This window comes from Macrobrachium rosenbergii, chromosome 16, assembly GCF_040412425.1.
Source record: "Macrobrachium rosenbergii isolate ZJJX-2024 chromosome 16, ASM4041242v1, whole genome shotgun sequence".
NCBI lineage: Eukaryota > Metazoa > Arthropoda > Malacostraca > Decapoda > Palaemonidae > Macrobrachium > Macrobrachium rosenbergii.
In genome coordinates this window covers 63,628,174-63,647,215 of record NC_089756.1, presented here as the reverse complement: position 1 = coordinate 63,647,215, position 19,042 = coordinate 63,628,174, and the positions used below count along the sequence as shown (strand labels likewise).

The 19,042-nt window shown below is 41.5% G+C and overlaps 1 protein-coding gene across 3 annotated transcripts in view; it reads right to left on the bottom strand.

The window, feature by feature from the left end:
* The window catches only part of LOC136847480 (transmembrane protein 8B-like), a 910,690-nt gene that overhangs the window by 572,028 nt on the left and 319,620 nt on the right, over window positions 1–19,042 (bottom strand). For all 3 annotated transcript variants that reach the window (XM_067119223.1, XM_067119225.1, XM_067119224.1), the window contains exon 7: window positions 5,864–6,150. In XM_067119223.1, coding sequence (XP_066975324.1) covers window positions 5,864–6,150 — 287 coding nt within the window. The remainder of the gene's footprint in view (window positions 1–5,863; window positions 6,151–19,042) is intronic.

Sequence of the window (19,042 nt, the reverse complement as noted above, 5' to 3'; positions counted from 1 at the left end):
ACTTACCCCTTGGTGAGAGGAATCTACGAAACTGGGTACTCTCTGAACAACTGATAGATTCACCCAACCTGGGGTGTGACCTTCTTGGTCCATTTAGAAGATACTACCTAGACGAAGTACTACTTGTCCCAAAGGGAGCTGAGCTCACTATCCAACCTGTTGAGCAGCCACCATTGGTCCATGGAAAGCATGTGTCAAGGACAGTGGGCAACATTCTGCAGGTAAAACAACGTGCAAGTAATAGTAATCAACCCGATCACCTCTTCACATGTAATACTTGAAAACCGACAGGTTCCTACTGAGTGCAATGCATAGGGTGATGCCCCTACTATCATGAGCTCTCTCCAGGGTGCAATTCTCCTTCCACACTGGAAGCAACAATGCCTACAGACCTACTTATGAGGTACGTGTATTAGAAAATTCTTCCTTAACTCTGCTAGTACTAACCAAAGAGTTGTCAACATACAAATCTGAGATGTCAAGTTCCTTCAAGATAGTATTCTAGCACTCAAACAGAACTCAGTAGTATCTGGCATGAGTCACTACTGAAAGTCCTTCATTAAGGATAACAAGAAAGATTCAAACTGATGTGACTGATGGTACTAAATCTCATAAAAAATCATAATTCCGAACAAAACACATCTCCATCCTCCTGAATGCCATACATATGAGATCCCAGATGACGCTCTTATACCTGGGATCAGACCTATGTCTGACAACCCTTGAAAAGACTCATACAGGCTATGAGTCAAACTCCTAAACAAGAGAGTCAACAACATACTGAGTTTGAATCCCAGAGAGAGAAAGACTGATATAGCCTCTCAGGAGTACAAAAGATCTCCCTCAAAAAAAGGAAAGACCTACTCTTGGAATCAAACCCTGGTTGAAGACGATTCTTGTCTTGTAGACCGCTGCTCAAGGAGTGGAAGTATCCAAGAAATCCAATGGAGAGTGAAGAAAGAACTCTCTTGTCAGGGAGGGGCTGGAAAGCATCCAGGTGTGAAGTACCAGAACTCTCAATGACTGGAGATACAGTGCCACTAAGAGTGGTTGGATCTGAAGTTTTACTAGACAGGAATATCTCTTAGGACTTTGAACCACAAAGCTAGCAAGTCCCGATATTACTTGGCATGGACACATGGGAAGTCCAAGATTTTTCCATGGAAAAGTAGAAATCAACCTGCTGTTGATTACATACTAAAATGAGAAATGGCATTAAAGACATAAACCTCCCTAGAAGATGGACTTCTACAGGAAAGAAAGGGGGCAGGGATCATCCCTTGCTAAGTCTGGATGACAGGACCACATGGGCCCGGTCACTTCCTTGGACCCCTGCAAGCCAAGTATCCCATACTGGTATAATTAATTCACAACACCCTTGCATCTGATATCTAACCCCGTCTCTTACGACGTTCCTGATTGGCCATTGATTAGCCAGTCACGGGGCTGGAAACTCATCAGTCTCTTCTAGCCATCGCCAAGTCAGCATCTAAGCTGCGACCTCCTCATATAATATGCCTTTCAAAAGTTATAACTTTCATTACACCTCAGTTTTACCCGAAGAAAAGTAGTGTTTCTCAATTTCATCGCTAAACATCGTCAAGCCAATGATTTAAGGATTATAATGATAAATAAATTATGTACTTCAGTAAACTTAATGCTAAAATAAGCCTATGTATAGTGAAATAAACATGAAATTTTTAATATAAAATATATTCTTTCATTCCTTACATGACATCCTAGTGCATTATCATTTACTGTCTTGTGTTTCACAATATTGTAGCTTAAATGTCATGGATGACAATGCTACCAAAAAATTATAGGTAGGGCTATCAATATGAAAATAACAGGCAAAAGATTAAGAATATTAAAATGAGTGGGGATGCGTGCAGACAATAGCCTCATGTTTATTTCACTGTACACATTTTAGCATTAAGTTTACTGAAGTACATAATTCATATATCACTATAATCCTTAAATCACTGGCTTGACAATGTTTAGTGATGAAATTGAGAAACACTACTCTTCTTCAGGTAAAACTGAGGTGTAATGAAAGTTATAACTTTTGAAAGACATATTTCGTGAGGAGAGGTCACAGCATAGATGCTGACTCAGTGAAGGCTGGAAGAGACTGATGAGTTTCCAGCACGGTGACTGGCTGATCAATGGCCAATCAGGAGCATCGTAAGAGACATAGTTGGATATCAGATGCATAGGTACTGTGAATTGATAATAATACAGGTACCCTGGCTGGTCTATATATAGCCTGGTTAGTTAGGCTGGACTGGCATCCCTTGGTTCCATAGAACCCAGGGTAGCAGTTGCACCCATGCATGGCGCATAGGTAGCAGTAGGGGGGGTCCTTGACTGGTGGTCCAAGAGCCTTATTTATTATATTAATTTCCTTGACTGCCTTTCTGTCTGTGTGTGTGTGTGTCCCTCCCCTCCCCTTCCCTCTCCCCCTTCCCCTCCATTCATGCAGATGGTTCATAGATACCACATGCAGTTAATTAAACACTTCATATTTATACGATGTCTTCACTACTCCAGGATCCTTTAAAGTTGTCTTCAGCTCCTGAAACATTCCTGGAGAAACACCCATTGGATTATAACGTCTTCTTGAAGTCTCAAAGACTCCAGGATCATGTGAAGCCATCTTCAGCTGAAGAACCACCCACTGGATTACAAAGTCTTCTTAAAGACGTCTTCATGACTCCAGGATCCTGTGATGCCTTCTTCAGCTCCTGAAGAACTCCTGGATAAACACCCATTGGATTACCACGGCTTCCTGAAGAAGTCTTCAAGAATCCAGCTGTCTTCGTCTCGTTCTGCTGCAGCCATGCGAATCTCGAAGTGTGCATTCAAACAAACAAACAAATGCTTCATGAAGAAATCCAGAATCTGCATTTGATATCATTCCACCCAGAAATCAAATGGGCGTTTCTCAGAAATGCTTCAGTAGCTGAAGATGTCTATTCACTACTCCAGGATCCTTTGAAGTCGTCTTCAACTCCTGAAGATGTCCTCAAGAAGACTTTGTAATCTAATGGACAGTTCTCCAGCTGAAGCGGGCTCTAAAGGATCCTGTAGTGAAGACATCTTATAAATATAACTTACCTGACTTTTAGAATTTATGACGTCTTTAATGGCAATCTGGTTTTATGGGGCTTGTCTAGTGATGAAAATTGGCAATTTTCGGCGCCGAAAATTGCCGATTTCCACTTATCGGTGCTGATAATTGGGTAATGGCACCGATACATACCTAACAGAGGCACCGATAACCGAAAACCGGTGCTTTTTGGCGCCGATAAGCCCAGAAATCGCCGAAAAGCCCCAGAAATCGCCGATTTTCAGTTAGTGGCGATTTTTGGTTATCGTGATATCACATCCCCAGAACAGAACCCCCCCGATAACTGAGGACTGCCTGTATATGACTGGAAGGTAAACGGGGCTGGTGCTGCCCATAGACTTTTTCTGGCTATTATTAGTAGGTTTAATTTAGCTGTGGGAATGGGTATGGGTATGGTATGGATATGGGTATAGGATATGGGAATGGATATGGGAACTGGTATGGGTATGGGTATAGGTATTGGTATGGTACAGAAATGGGTATGGGTATGGTACAGATATGGGTATGGGTATAGGTATGGTATGGTATGGGTATGATACAGATATGGGTATGGTACAGATATGGGAACTAGCGAATGTGAGCGATAGCGAGTATCTCCTAGTTATTATTATTAATAATTTAACCAGACCACTCAGCTGAATATCAGCTCTCATAGGGTTAACCCGAAGGATTTGTTTTTATTTATATTTTGTCAATGTTGGAGTTTCTGGCAACATTTCACTGACCGATTTATTCCCAAAACTTGATGTTTGCAACTGATTATACTTTGGACATTCACACAGCGTTTAATTGTTATCATTACTTTACATTCAGAGCATTCCGGAGCAGGATTATGTGGATTATTCATTAGCTGTCCGTGTTAGACAAGATTGGCCTATTCAGAGACGTGGCAGAATTACCTGCGTCTCTTTTTTGGTATGATGAATTCCATTTTCCAACGGTAGGTTTTATTTGTTTTATTACTTTCAGGTTCTTCCCTGACCAGACCAGTCAACCTGGGTGACAGGTGCATCCATGCATGGAGCACAAGTAGCATCAGGGGCCCAGGTCCTGTGGCCTGAGAGCCATGACTGGACCAGTGCCCAGGGGACGGTATGGCCCCTGGGTAACAGTTGCACCCATGTGCCAAACCGAGTGAGCCAAATCAGTCCTCTTCCACAGAAAAGGACCAAACGCTGGAAGCCTATCAAGACTTCTTGCATGGGGAGCCATACAAAGTAGCCTTCTTCTTCCTCCACTCAAATATATCAAAAGAGGAATATCAGAGGCAATGAATAAACTACAAAATACCCATCACTACTGAGCAACCTGATCCGATGATTGAACCTATCAATAGTGCCCTCTCTAACAGCCCCCAAAGAGCTGGAGACATGAGGGATGTAATGTCACCATGGCTGTCCAACCATGGAAGGATTGGAAACATTGATTGGCTCATCGCTCCCCGAAAACTTAATTCAAAACCGAGAATTCTGGAACCAAACAAGCAGAGCAAATGCCCTGCACAAACCCTTCCTTGTGTGATCCTGAAAGATCGCTGTGGAAGAGTCAAAGTGTTTCCTTATTACTCTGGTTGCCTGACCAAGGGAAGGTAGGGAGAACACCCCTGCACTATCAGCAAACCTAACTTGACCTGTAGGGTGGTTAATGAAAGCCAACAGTCCATGCAAAGCTTATGGTAAGAAGCACTGAAGTGATTACCTGTTTCTACAGTCATCCAACCATACAAAAGCAGGGAGAACACTCCACACTTGTTGCTGCCCGTAAACCCAGTTTATATTCTGGGAAACTGAGGACCAAATGAGCTGCATGAAGGATCAACGCACTACTTCTCTCAAAGAAAGAGAATTTGACTTAAAGCATGCTCAAAACCTCACAGAGAGATGAGATGAAGAAAACCTCAAACATAAGGGAAAGGCACTCAGTGCCAGCCCTGCCTGGGGAAATCATTCGCAGACAGCGATCAAGACCCCGCCCTACCCGGTAGGGAAAGCCACACAGGAAGAAGCTTAATTAGCCTTTTTATGCTGAGCAGACTCCCCCCAACCACTCTAAACTTGTAGCCCTAGTCAGAGTGGAGGTGAGGTTCAGAAGAACGATATAGATGATGATGATGAAGGAAAGGAGAACGTCTCTACCTCTTTCCACCACTGTTGAAATTTGCCCCTCTGCAGTAGGCGAGAATCACAGACTAAGCCACAGAAATCAAATAAGTCTACTTAGCCTATTTCCAATGAATACAAAGGAAGGCTGTGCTAGCAGGATTACCCTAAGGTAAAACTTTCAAAGAACTTCCACGAGGCTAAGTTTACCGTACCCGAGAGGTAAATATATTAGTAAGCTGTTATGTTACCTATGAAAATAGTATTCACAGCAGCAAGGAAAATACAAACTTGATTCCTTGCAAGAAGGCTTATTTGACCGATCGTTTTGAAAAACTGCAATACAAGCACATAGTCAACAACTAAAAAATGAAGTGGAATACTCACGTTTAATAAAAAAAAAAGTTTGAATGGCAAAAGTTTGGACTCGACAGCAGCTGGAAACAAAGCGGAATGCAGACCAACAGGCGGGTGGGGCTTCCCTTAACTGTCAGTAGTTTACTACCTTGTCAATAAGTTTGAATGACTGTTCCAGTTTGCATTTGCCAGCTAAATCCCTACATACAGAAGTTCTACATAAAGAAATTCAGGTTTGTATTTGTGTAGGAACAACTAAAAATTAAATGATTCATACCTGTATTAAAAACGTGTCCATGAAATCAGTAGCATGTCTGATACGAGCTAATGGCAAAATAGGATAGCATTTGAATCCAGTTTTGTTATTAGATTCTGGATCACCTTGTGGTGCTGGTGTTGATACAGAAGTGGAACTAGACCATACATCACTAGATGCCAAGGATACTGTAATATTTAGAGGAGACACAGTGCCATCGAACTTCAATTCTTGTTTGGAGGACAGCTCTGCAAATTCTGATCTAGCTTCTCGTATGTGTGGCAAAGGATTGGTAAAACTACCACACTCTGAAAGAAATAAACATGGCTATTTCTTCAAATAAATCTGAACTACAAAAAGAAAAATGACTACTTCCTTCAAACAAATCTGCACATTAATTTCACTTTTATATATAAGTGTAATCCTAAGATGCATTCAGGCACAACTGATATATTTCTAATTTTACTAATAGTAAGCAAACACTGAGTTTAAACATTCTTAATCTATTAAATGAACATAAACACCAATGAAAACATTTCCAAATTTATTAACTACAAGCAATTATTATTACTACAGTATTACCATTATTATTATTATTATTATTATTATTATTATTATTATTATTATTATTATTATTGTTATTTTGTTGAATAAAATGGCTGCATTTTGCAAATTGGTTTTCTTCTGAGTTTTCTCAATTCTTCTAATAATTCACTTTTCCTGCACATATATATTAGGCAATAACTGTCCAATGTTCATATTTCGATAGCGCACGGCGTCGTTCCTGACGAAGACGTGGGTGGTGGAGGACAGACCGGGAGGTGTGAAAGGTGTCGTCCTGTCGGTATACGTCCACTGGCAGGGGGCAAACTTTCCGACCATGTCACGGAGCCTCTGGACCGTCAGGTTGTGGCGATCCCCCATGATGAGTTCGCCCGAGACTACAAGACTCCCCATAGACTTTTTCTGCTGCGGACGGGTTGCCGTTGGCTCTGGGGGCGGTCCTCAGCCTGAGTTGGAACCAGGACAGCTGGTACCTCCAATTCTCGGCGGTGCAGCGGGCCATGATGGATGCCTTCAGGGATCTGTGGAACCTTTCCACCAATCCACTGGCCGCAGGGTCGTAGGCGGTGGTGCTGTGGTGAGTGGTCCCCAGCAGGCGTGCCAGGGCGGTCCACAGCTCGGACAGGAAGGCTGGGCCCCTGTCTGTTGCGGTTCCCTACCTTTAGAGCGACGTCATTTTGAGCGATGTCGTTTTGAGCGATGTCATATTGGGCAAAACGGTTTTGAACGATACAATAAGAGCGAATGGTATTTTGAGCGAAGGTTTATTTTAAGCGAATACTTCGATGATGTTTTTACATTACTAGGAACAAACAGTTATTCAGCTTAATGGCTGTTAAGTCGTTTTTACATTATTAGGAACAAATGGTTTGTTTATTTTTTTATTTATTTTCTTATTCTGGAAATTCAACACAGTTTATTATTCAGTTCAACCCATCATGGAGATTCTAGTTTCTAGTCGTGGTAAAAACAAAACTGCTTATAATGGATTTATTTATCGGAAGGATAAAGCTACACAAACGACGATTTCTTGGCGGTGTGAAGTGAAAGGCTGCAAAGGGCGGTTGAGCACCACGTTGGAGTATGAAAGAGACAGAAATTGCAGAGAGAGAGGAGAACACTCGCATACACCCCAACCTGTTAAAGTCAGTGAGGAAATAGTTAAAGGAAAAATCTGCAAAGCTGCTGAAGCGTCACATGATCCACCAAGACGCATACTCCAGGACGCTATTGCTGGTCTACCAGATGAAGTTGCGGCAAAGATTGGTTCTGGAGAGAAATTGAAGGCGTACTATATCTAGGAAGAGGAAAGCTAAAGGGGATTACCACCACCTCCTCAATTTGCTCAATCCCTCATTGTACCGGAATCCTTGTGCTCTACTTTCACTGGCGATAATTTCATTCTATATGACAGTGGTTTAGGTGATGAGAATAGAGTTATCATTTTTGGTACTAAAGAAAGTATTACATGGTTGAAAGACAATCGTCATTGGTTAGCTGACGGAACATTCAAAACAGCTCCATCTATAATTTTCAGATTTTTACGATTCATACATTGATAAAAGAAAGTATAATACCTTGCATATATGCTTTACTCACTAATAAATGCGAAGAAAGTTACAGGGTAGTATTTAACGAATTGAAATCCATCGAGCCTTCTCTTGATTCTATCACCGTTATGATAGACTTCGAAATTGCTACAAAAAATGATGCTATAACATCGGTATTCCCAAGTTCTAGCATAGCAGGATGTTTCTTCCATCTAGGACAGAGTGTATGGAAAAAGGTTAACAACTTGGGATTGAGAGAAAAATATGTCGGTGAAGAAAATATTAGAACGCTAATTAAAATGATGACTTGAACACTAATTTGAATGCATACTATGGAAAATTACGATGTTTTGTTTTGATTATTTCAAGATAACTATCTTGGGCGCCCATTGACAAACAACCGTAGAAGAAGGCCTAAATTCCCGTTACCTTGGTGGAATGTCTATAACAGAGTTCAGTCGGATCTCCCGCATACAAATAATTCTGTGGAGGGGTGGCACAATGCTTTTCAAGGCAGCCTGTCTTGCTGTCACCCGAAGAGAGCCTACAAAGAACTAAATATTTTGGAATAATTTCCGGAGAACCGGGACGTAAGAAAACAAAATATGATGCGATGGAAAAAAGAATTAAAAGCATAATTGATTCTAGAGATACCTTAGATATTACTACTTTTCTGAGACACCTTTCCTACAATATTACATTTTGATTAAAAGCTTCCAGAATGTATATACAGTATTTTCTCCCTTAGTTTTAATATATACAGTATTTTCTCCATGGATTATATATCCCTTAGTTTTAATTATCACAAAAAAAAGTATTTGTTATTTGAAATATTTTAATAAAAATCACCTTATATCTCAGTTATTTGATATTTTTTTAATAAAAGTGTTATTTGAGAAAAATGTAATAAAAAACGACCTTATCTTTTATTTATCGAAATATATTTTCATGTAATCTTTGTAAATGGTTATTAGATACTTGTTAATAAAAAAGACGAATGAAAAATTCTATTATTTATTATTTTCAACTTTGTATCGCTCAATTTGTGATATATTTAACAGTGCGAGTTCGATCAATCTGACATCGCTCAATTGGTATCGCTCAATATGACTTATTTGATACTTCTCCCAAAATGACATCGCTCTAAATGACATCGCTCAAAATGACTTCGCTCAAACGACTGGGCACGGTCTGTTGCTATACGGTCTGGGACACCAAACCGGCTGATCCAGCTGGAGAGGAGGGCCCTCGGCGCACGCACTGGCGGTGGCTTCTTCCATGGGCGTCGCTTCGGGCCACCTGGTGGAGCAGTCGATGACTTGCCAGGAGATACCTGGCCCCGCCTGATGGGGGAAGGGGGCCTACCACGTCGACATGGATGTGTCCGAAACACCTTCCCAGCTGGGGGAAGTCGCCCACCCCCGACTCGGTGTGGCGTCCTACTTTGCTGGTCTGGCACCGGATGCACTGCCTTGCCCAGGTCGTCGCGTTCTTCTGTATGCTGTGCCAGACGAACTTCTCTGCCAGCAGCTTGGCCATCGTCCTGCCAGAGGGGTGGGACAACCCGTGGATGATGTCGAAAACCAGATGGCAGCGGGAGGCGGGTACCAGCAGGCGGGGGTGGCCGGTGCTTATGTCGCTCAGCAGTGATGGCCCCCCAGGGGCAAGGGGCATGTCCTTCCACTTGAGCGACGTGATGGCGGTGCAGTAAGCTGGAACCTCTGGGTCGGTGGCCTGCTCCCGGGCGAGGTCCTCATAGTCGATCCTGAGCTGCACTGCGTTGAGTTCGATCCTCAAGAGGGCGTCTGCTACAGGGTTCTTCCTGCTGGGGAGGTACTTGATGGTGCAGGTGAACTCTGCAATGGCTGCGAGATGCCGCTGCTGTCTGGAGGGCCATGCATCCCCCTGCTTTGTGAAGGCGTGGACCAGTGGCCGGTGATCTGTCCAAAATGTGAAGGGTGTGCCCTCCAGGAGGAACTTGAAGTGGCGTACCGCCTGGTACACTGCGCAGAGTTCCCTGTCGAAGGTGCTGTATCGGGACTCGGCGGGGCTGAGCTTCCTGCTGAAGAAGGCGATGGGCTGGGGGGTTCCAGCGACGACCTGCTCCAGAATGGCTCCACAGGCGACATTGCTGGTGTCCGTCGTTAGCTGGAGGTGGGGCGCTGGGGTCCTGTTGGCCCAAGGCAACCGGTTGCCTTGGCGAGGGCAGCCTTCATCAGGGAGAAGGCCTGCTGTTGGTCGGGACCCCACACTAAGGTCTTCGGGTGGCCCTTCAGGATCTCCGTCAGGGGGGCCATGGTGTGTACGACTCCAGGCCTGAACCTCCTGTAGTAGTTGACCATTCCGAGGAATTCCTGTATGGCCCTGATGGAGGTAGGGGTGGGGAACCTGGCAATGGCTTCGACCTTCGATGCGAGTGGGCGGACGCCTCCCGGGGATATCTTGTGGCCCAGGAAGTCAACTCTTTCGATGCCGAAGGTGCATTTGTTGAACCTGACGATGAGGCCGTTCTCCTGCAGGCGTTGCAGGACCTTCCAGATGTGCCGCAGGTGTTTTTTGTGGGATCTGGAAAAAATTAAAATGTCATCTACATAACAGACACAGAAGTTCAGGTCCCCCAGGATGCTGTCCATCAGTCTCTGGAAAATTGCCCCGGGTTCCTCAGGCCGAAGGTGGAGAAGACGAAGACGTAGGACCCGAAGGGCGTGATGATGGCGATTTTGGGGATATCCTCTCGAGCTACTGGTACCTAGAAGTAGAATTTTAAAATATCCAATTTAGAAAATATTTTGGCCCATGGAAAGAGGCCGTGAGGGCTTGTATGTTTGGGAGAGGGTAGTGATCTGGTTCTGTGGCAAGGTTGAGCCGCCTGTAGTCGCTGCAAGGTCTCCAGGAGCCATCTGGTTCCTGCACCATGTGGAGGGGGGAGGCCCACGAGCTGGAGGCCTTTCTGCATATGCCCATACGCTCCATCTCGGAGAAGGCATCCTTGGCCTCCTGAAGGTGCCGAGGGGGAAGCCTCTGGAACTTTGTGTGCATTGGGGGGCCCTTCATTTTGATGTGGTGGTAAACTCCATGTTTGGCAGGGGCCCCAAGCACCTGACGCAGTTCGGGCTTGAATACCTTCCAGGAACTCTTTCAGAAGTGAGGCGTACTGGTGTGGAGCGACAGAACAGACTGTGGGCATGCTGGGGCCTATCACCAGGGGAAGGGACTGGCAGGACTCGGTGTCCAGCAGGCGCTTGCGACCGACGTCAACTACCAGTCCGAAGTGGGCCAGGAAGTCCGCACCCAGAAGTGGGGTCCTCACGTCCGCAATGATGAAGCTCCACTTGTACCTCTGGCCAAAGATGGAGACTGACAGGAGCTTGGTGCCGTAGGAGAGGATGGGGGACCTGTTGGCAGCCGTCAGGGAGGCAGCTGGGTCCAACGGGCATTTGCAGTCCTCTCTGGATGGTGGGAACACTAAGCGTATGGCCCCAGTGTCGATCAGCATCATCCTGCCGGAGAAGGTGTCACGGACATAAAAACCTACTGGTGCTGGGCTCCTGGGTGCTTCTGCTGCTACGGCGGCCTATGCTGTTGGCTGCTGCTGCCCCCATTTTTTGGAAAGGGCAGGGGGCTCACAATTCCAGGCATCCTTGCCGTACTGCTGGTGGTAGTAACAAGGCCCCCGGCAATTGCTTCTTCTGGTGATGGGTTGGCCGTCTCCTGACAACAGCGTTTATCTCCTCTTCTGTGGTTTCCTCCGGCTGGTGGGAGTTGATGGGGTGTGCAGGCGTGGATGCCCGCTTCGCTGCCCTCGTGGAGTCAGTCAGCTGCTCTGCCGTTTTAATCAGGTCCTCGAGGGGCAGGGTGTAAGGCTTCAAGATCTGGGTCCGAACCTCCAGGAGGAGCTGACGGAGGAAGATCTCCCTTGACATGCTTATCTCCATGTGCCTGCCGCTGCCGTCCGTCCCGGGTAGGATGAGAAGGTCCTGGATGACGTTCCACGTCTCCAGGAGGTTCTGTTCGTGCTGGGGGTTGTTGGCGAGGTCGAGGGCGCGGGCGGCTCTCTCAGAGATTGGCAGGGAGCAGGTCTCGATGAGAGAGGCCTTCAGCTTTTGGTAGGTGGCAGGACTTGCGGCAGACACCCACGGGGCGATCTTCCTGTAAACCTCCTCCGGGAGGGCGTTGATTATGATGTCTGCCTGCAGCACTTCGTCGGTCAGGCCTGCCAACCTGAACTGCCCCTCGACCCTGTAGAGCCATGATAACAGGTTGTTGTAATCGACAGCCAATCAGTACATATGTCACACCCATCCGGACTCCAGTATGGATGGTCCGTACCCTGTACACTGCAGGGAGCACACCCTCGACAAAACTCATGCTGAGTCTTGATGGAGTCTATCCGTTTCTTACAGGCGGCATTAGCACACTTATTTGACAAAGCCTATAAAAGAAAATAATACTATGAAACACCCCTAAAATGTTTAAGGAACTATGTTATATAAGCCATGATATAAACAAGCATATAGTTTTTATATTCTCAAATGAGGTGACATTCATTCTACTATCTATTTTTATATTCTCGAATGAGGTGACATTCATTCTACTATCTCGAATGGCTGGATTCATGCCCAGTCGACATCCCTGTTTGAGGCTTGCCTCCAATAGGCGCTAGGCACAGGGGAAAAGGCGGGGTATCCACTGGGGGAGAGCTACAACTGAAGGGCAATCTATGATCACGAACAAGGAAGTCAAATAGTATTGGGATTATGTCAGTTCTATGACAGAGCAACAGGTAAATCCATGCCATTCGAGTCGAGGGTATCATAGACCAAGAATGTGGGCTACCATGTAGGCTTAGCCTAGACTAGGGGATCTGGGTATATCCAATATAGGACATCGATCGCCCCAGATGAATAACATTGGCAAGAATCGATACTCACGACTTCATTGGTGCATGGCAACAACCTTACAGCTAATAGAACGACATACTGTATCTTTATTTTCGTTCATAACTCATTTCCATACTACACTATTCGACATAAAAGAGCTACTATTTCGAATCAATTCGACATAAAAAAAGTTACTATTTCGAATCAATTCGTCATGAGAAACGCTACTATTTCGAAATAATTCGACTTGAGGTATCTGGTAACTCGACTGGGAGCCAGTGTATCATATGCAATTTTCGTTACTAAACGATTCTGAGTCGAAGGCTTCGACAGAGCTTCGCTGGACCCTTCTAGAATGTTCCAGAAGCCCACATCATTTTTCACACTGATAATGGAACATAAATCGGAGGTTTTACACAAAAAACTCTATCAAAATGTCCAAAATATAGTTATGTCACATAAATAACACTAAAAAGAATTACCTTAAGTACCGAAAGTGGCTATCATCCGCTTCGGTAAACCTAAAAGTAGCAAAGGTTAGCCTAACTTTAGCGCTAGCATTAGCGTTCGGGCTATCGATAATTTTATAACAATCAGGTTTATATAAACTTTCCAAGCATGTTTAACAGTTCACACTAGGGGTTTTTGACATGCTGAATCTAAAAATCCTACCCTAACCTATGCTTTTCGCCTTAATTAAGGCAAAATCCTAGCCTAAATATGGGTAGCGGAATGATGCTCCCAAGCCATCATTTCGGACATGACAAAATGTATGAAAATATTAGTTAAGCAGGACTAAATTTTGTGACTGCGGTAGGGCAGGTACTTATCTTATTCCCCGTTGACTGAGATGAAGACTCCATGCCAAACCTCCAATTACGATGGAAAAGATTTTATCACACACCAGAAAAGCGCAGCTAGAAAAAACATTGGGTTGGCAACATGCGCATGCACAGTAGATGCGTAGTCGCGTTTTGACCCGATTCATTCGAACTAGCCATGGAAGTGCAAATGGAAAGGTGTAACCAGTGGAGATGTTTAGCCATGAATTGATTCATCAATGCAGCGGATAGGGGTCAAAGTGCAAACCCCCCCCGAGACCTGATATCCTATCACAATACAGTGAACCGCCCGTATTCACGGGGGATGTGTCTCACAGGCCCCCGTGAATAGGTCAAATCCACAAATGCTTAAAACCCCTCTAAAAACACTTAGATCTGCCCATTTTGATAGCTTAAACCAAGAAAAACGCTGTAAAAATGCTTATACCTGAGTATTTTAATAGTTTTATCACAAAAAGTGCATTTATTCATGAAAATTATATGAAAATACAGTAATTAGTGAATATTTCTCAGTGAAAAATACCGCGAATGGGCGAATTTTCCACGAATTATGGCTAGATATGTTCCACAGAGAAACCCGCGAATGCGTGAGTCCGCGAACCATGAGAACGCGAATACAGGGGGTTTACTGTAGTGACAAGCTTTCGTTAACCGGAATGAATACGTGCCAACCCTGTGCTATAAGTTCTCTGATAAGGGATTTAGCCAGGGCGCTGCCTAAGGCAGACGTAACTGCATGAGGCTCTCACGGCTCCCTTTGACTAAAAATATTGATTGTATAGTGGTAGACAAGGTTACCAGAATATACATTATAAAGAAATTCAACATTAAGAACTTAACCCTTAAACGGCGACTGGACGTATCGTACGTCGACTAAATTTGTCTGTTGGGTGCCGAGTGGACATACCGTACGTCGACTACAAAAAATTTCAACCTTCGGTCAACTTTGACTCAGCCGAAATGGTCGAAAAACGCAATTGTAATCTAAAACTCTTACATTCTAGTAATATTCAATCATTTACCTTCATTTTGCAACAAATTGGAAGTCTCTAGCACAATATTTCGATTTATGGTGAATTTTTGAAAAAAACTTTTTCCTTACGTCCGCGCGGTAATTCGGCCAAAAATTTCAGAAATTCTTTCGTCATTTTGTCGTAATTTTTACACCGTTTCATATTAGCCATTACATAAAGTTTTATATATGAAAATGTGTGCAATTTCATGTAAAATACAACAAAAAATAACCCATGGTTGTAGCTTTTATCAGTTTGGAAATATTTTCATATAAATCACGATAACTGAAAAAATTTCAACCTTCAGTCAACTTTGACTCGACCGAAATGGTAAAAAAACGCAATTGTAAGCTAAAACTCTTACATTCTAGTAATATTCAATCATTTACCTTCATTTTGCAACAAATTGGAAGTCTCTAACACAATATTTCGATTTATGGTGAATTTTTGAAAAAAAACTTTTTCCTTACGTCCGCGCCAGAAATTCTTTCGTCACGTTGCCGTAATGTTTGCACCGTTTTATATTAGTCGTTACATAAAGTTTTATATATGTAAATGTGCACAATTTCATGTAGAATAAAAGAGAAAATAACTCATGGTTGTAGCTTTTATCAGTTTTGAAATATTTTCATATAAATCACGATAACTGCCAAAATTTCAACCTTCGGTCAACTTTGACTCGACCGAAATGGTAAAAAAACGCAATTATAAGCTAAAACTCTTACATCCTAGTAATATTTAATCATGTACCTTCATTTTGCAACAAACTGGAAGTCTCTAGCACAATATTTCGATTTATGGTGAATTTTTGAAAAAAAAAACTTTCTCCTTACGTCTGCGCGCGGTAACTCGGCCGAACATCTCAGAAATTCTTTCGTCATTTTGTCATAATGTTTGCACCATTTTACATTAGTCGTTACATAAACTTTTATATATGAAAATATGCCCATTTCATGTAGAATACAACAGAAAATAACTCATGGTTGTAGCTTTTATCAGTTTTGAAATATTTTCATATAAATCACGATAACTGCCAAAATTTCAACCTTCAGTCAACTTTAACGCGACCGAAATGGTCGAAAAACGCAATTGTAAGCTAAAATTCTTACATTCTAGTAATATTCAATCATTTACCTTAATTTTGCAATAAATTGGAAGTCTCTAGCACAATATTTCGATTTATGGTGAATTTTTGAAAAAAACTTTTTCCTTATGTTCGCGCGGTAACTCGGCCGAACATCTCAGAAATTCTTTCGTCACGTTGTCATAATGTTTGCACCGTTTTATATTAGTCATTACATAAAGTTTTATATATGAAAATGTGCGCAATTTCATGTAGAATACAACAAAAAATAACTCATGGTTGTAGCTTTTATCAGTTTTGAAATATTTTCATATAAATCACGATAAATAGAAAAAATTCTATCTTCGGTCAACTTTAACTTGACCGAAATGGTAAAAACTGTAATTGTAAGCTATAACATTTACAGTCTAGTAATATTCAATCAATTTGCTCATTTTTCAACAAACGGGAAGTCTCTAGCACAATATTTCGATTTATGGTGAATTTTTTAAAAAAAACTTTTTTTACGTCCGCACGTTATGAATTCATGCATCATTTTGTGATAATATTTTCTCTGTGTTGCTTTGATCGTTTTACAATTTGTTATATACCAAATTCATCGCAATTTAGTGTACAATACAAAGAAAAAAAAGTAACTCGTTATCTTTAACCGTTTTGCTCACAGCACGATTTGTATACAATTATATATGAAATTTTTTTTCGTGCTGTCATATATTTCAATATTTATATATGATAATGATATTTTTTTCATTTCTGATGGTTGCATACTAAACTTCAGGCAATGACAAAAAAATGAGCCAAAAATGAACTCTTAATCTTAAAAACTAAGCGTGCTGTGATTTTTTGAAAAAAAACTTTTTTTCCGCTTCGGCGCTAACTCCCGAACGCCGCCGGCATACGACAGACACTTTTGTAAATAGAGGCTCGGCGTTAGAGGGTTAAGGTCGTTGTGCAGAACGAAAATCAGCTTGGCTGATAAAGATTTTGATCTACCCGTAGAGAACAATCACCTATAGAACTGTTAATATTGGCTGACGATGTGTACAATATCTTACATCCAGGGTATAGAAAATTTGAAAATTTAGTATTGCTGCCAACCATATTTGGCTACGTAGTAACCAAACATGTAGTTCTCCTCCCAACAAGGAGACTCATGTTTCCATTTTAAAACTGGCAGTGGAAACCGAAAACACAATTACGGCTGAATTATTATTATTATTATTATTATTATTATTATTATTATTATTATTATTATTATTATTATTATTATTATTATTATTATTATTATTAAAAAGGATGGCTGTATTATGCGAATTTATCTTATATAGTGTCTTTTCTATCCTCCTTATGATTCGCTTTTCAGGCTCAGCGATGTTAGTCAGTAACTGGCCGACGGCCAGTTACTGACTAACATCGCTGTGCCTGAAAAGCGAATCATAAGGAGGATAGAAAAGACACTATATAAGATAAATTCGCATAATACAGCCATCCTTTTTAATAAGACCTGTTTAAAAGAGGGTCTACTCCCTTCATATTATTATTATTATTATTATTATTATTATTATTATTATTATTATTATTAAAGTAGTTTAACCAGACCACTGAGCTGACTTTCAGCTCTCATAGGGCTGGCCCGAAGGATTTGATTAAAATACTAGGTCCAGGCCTGAAGTGAAGCGCTAGGACCCAATAGATCATTCGATACAATGATGAATTTATTAAAATTAAATTAAAAACTGCACATAGGCACATCCTCTCATACAATAAATACATTTACTCAGACTTCCTTACATACATACTAAAATGGTATATTAAAATTCAGAATATAAATTAAGCAAAACTTTAAAATTTTTCTTTTTTGTAAAATTCAACAAATGTTAAAAGGGTTTTCATGCTTTTATTATTTACTTATTTTTATATTTTATTAATTAAATTACAGTTCTTCAAGAACATCAAAATTGGAACGACTGAAAATGTGAAAGATTCTGACAAAATTTCTTTCACTGATTTATTTCCAAAAGTAGACATTCGTTGTTGGTCGTACTTTGGACATTCACGTAACACATGTCTGACTGTTATTATTACTCTGCATTCTGAGCATTCAGGAGCCGGGCCATGTGGACTGCTCATTAAGTGCCCATGTGTCAGACGAGTATGGCCTATTCTGAGACGTGTTAAAATTACTTGTGCGTGTCTCTCTCTTTGATATGATGAACTCCATTTTTTAACATTAGGTTTTATTTCTTTCAATTTATTACTTTCAGGTTCTTCATTCCATATATATTGCCATTTATTTATGATACCCATTTTTATGTGAGTTACATAATCAGTAACCGGGATATTCACATTTGATCTTGTCATGTGAGTTGCTGCTTTGTCTGCTTCTTCATTTCCTTTGATCCCTACATGCTTGCAGGGATCCAACATATTTCTACATTTTTTCCATTATTATATAATTTATGGAGATATAATTTAATTTGTTGTACTATATTATTTTTTTATTTGTAACTTTGAATAGCTTCTATAGTGCTTCTTGAATCACTGAAAATCATAAAATTATTGAATGATGATTCATTAATTATTTTTATAGCTGATGCAATTCCATACAATTCTGCTGTAAATATGGAAGCATTATTAGGAAGAGAGAACTGGTAAGTTATGTCTTGGGACACTGCAGCATATCCTACTCCGTGTTCTGATTTAGATCCATCTGTATATATTGTGTAATGTGGACCTTTTCGGCTTATATGCTCTATTGTATGCTGTCTATGGTGTTCTGGTGTATATGAGCTACTTTTTGATAAATACTTGAGGTGTGTGCAAATTCTCATTTTATTCATTGTCCAGGGAGGAGGTGATTTTACTATTAAAGGCACTTGTATATTTATATTCAGTGACTCAAACAATCTTCTAGCTCTAATTGGGAAAGGTGGTGGATGGTTGCGAAAGATTTTAAATCACGTGCCTTGAGGGATGCTAGGAGTTCACAGATCACGTTGTTGTTTTGTTTACAAGTGTTACCGAGCCGCGCATGCACGAATTTCTTTCTTCTCACACTACAGAGCATCAGCAACGCATCTCAGAAATTCTTTCGTCACTTTGTCATAATTTTTGCACCATTTTATATTAGTCGTTACATAAAGTTTTATATATGAAAATGTGCGCAATTTCAGGTGGAATACAACAAAAAACAACTCATGGTTGTAGCTTTTATAAGTTTTGAAATATTTTCATATAAATCACAGTAAGTGCCAAAATTTCAAAATT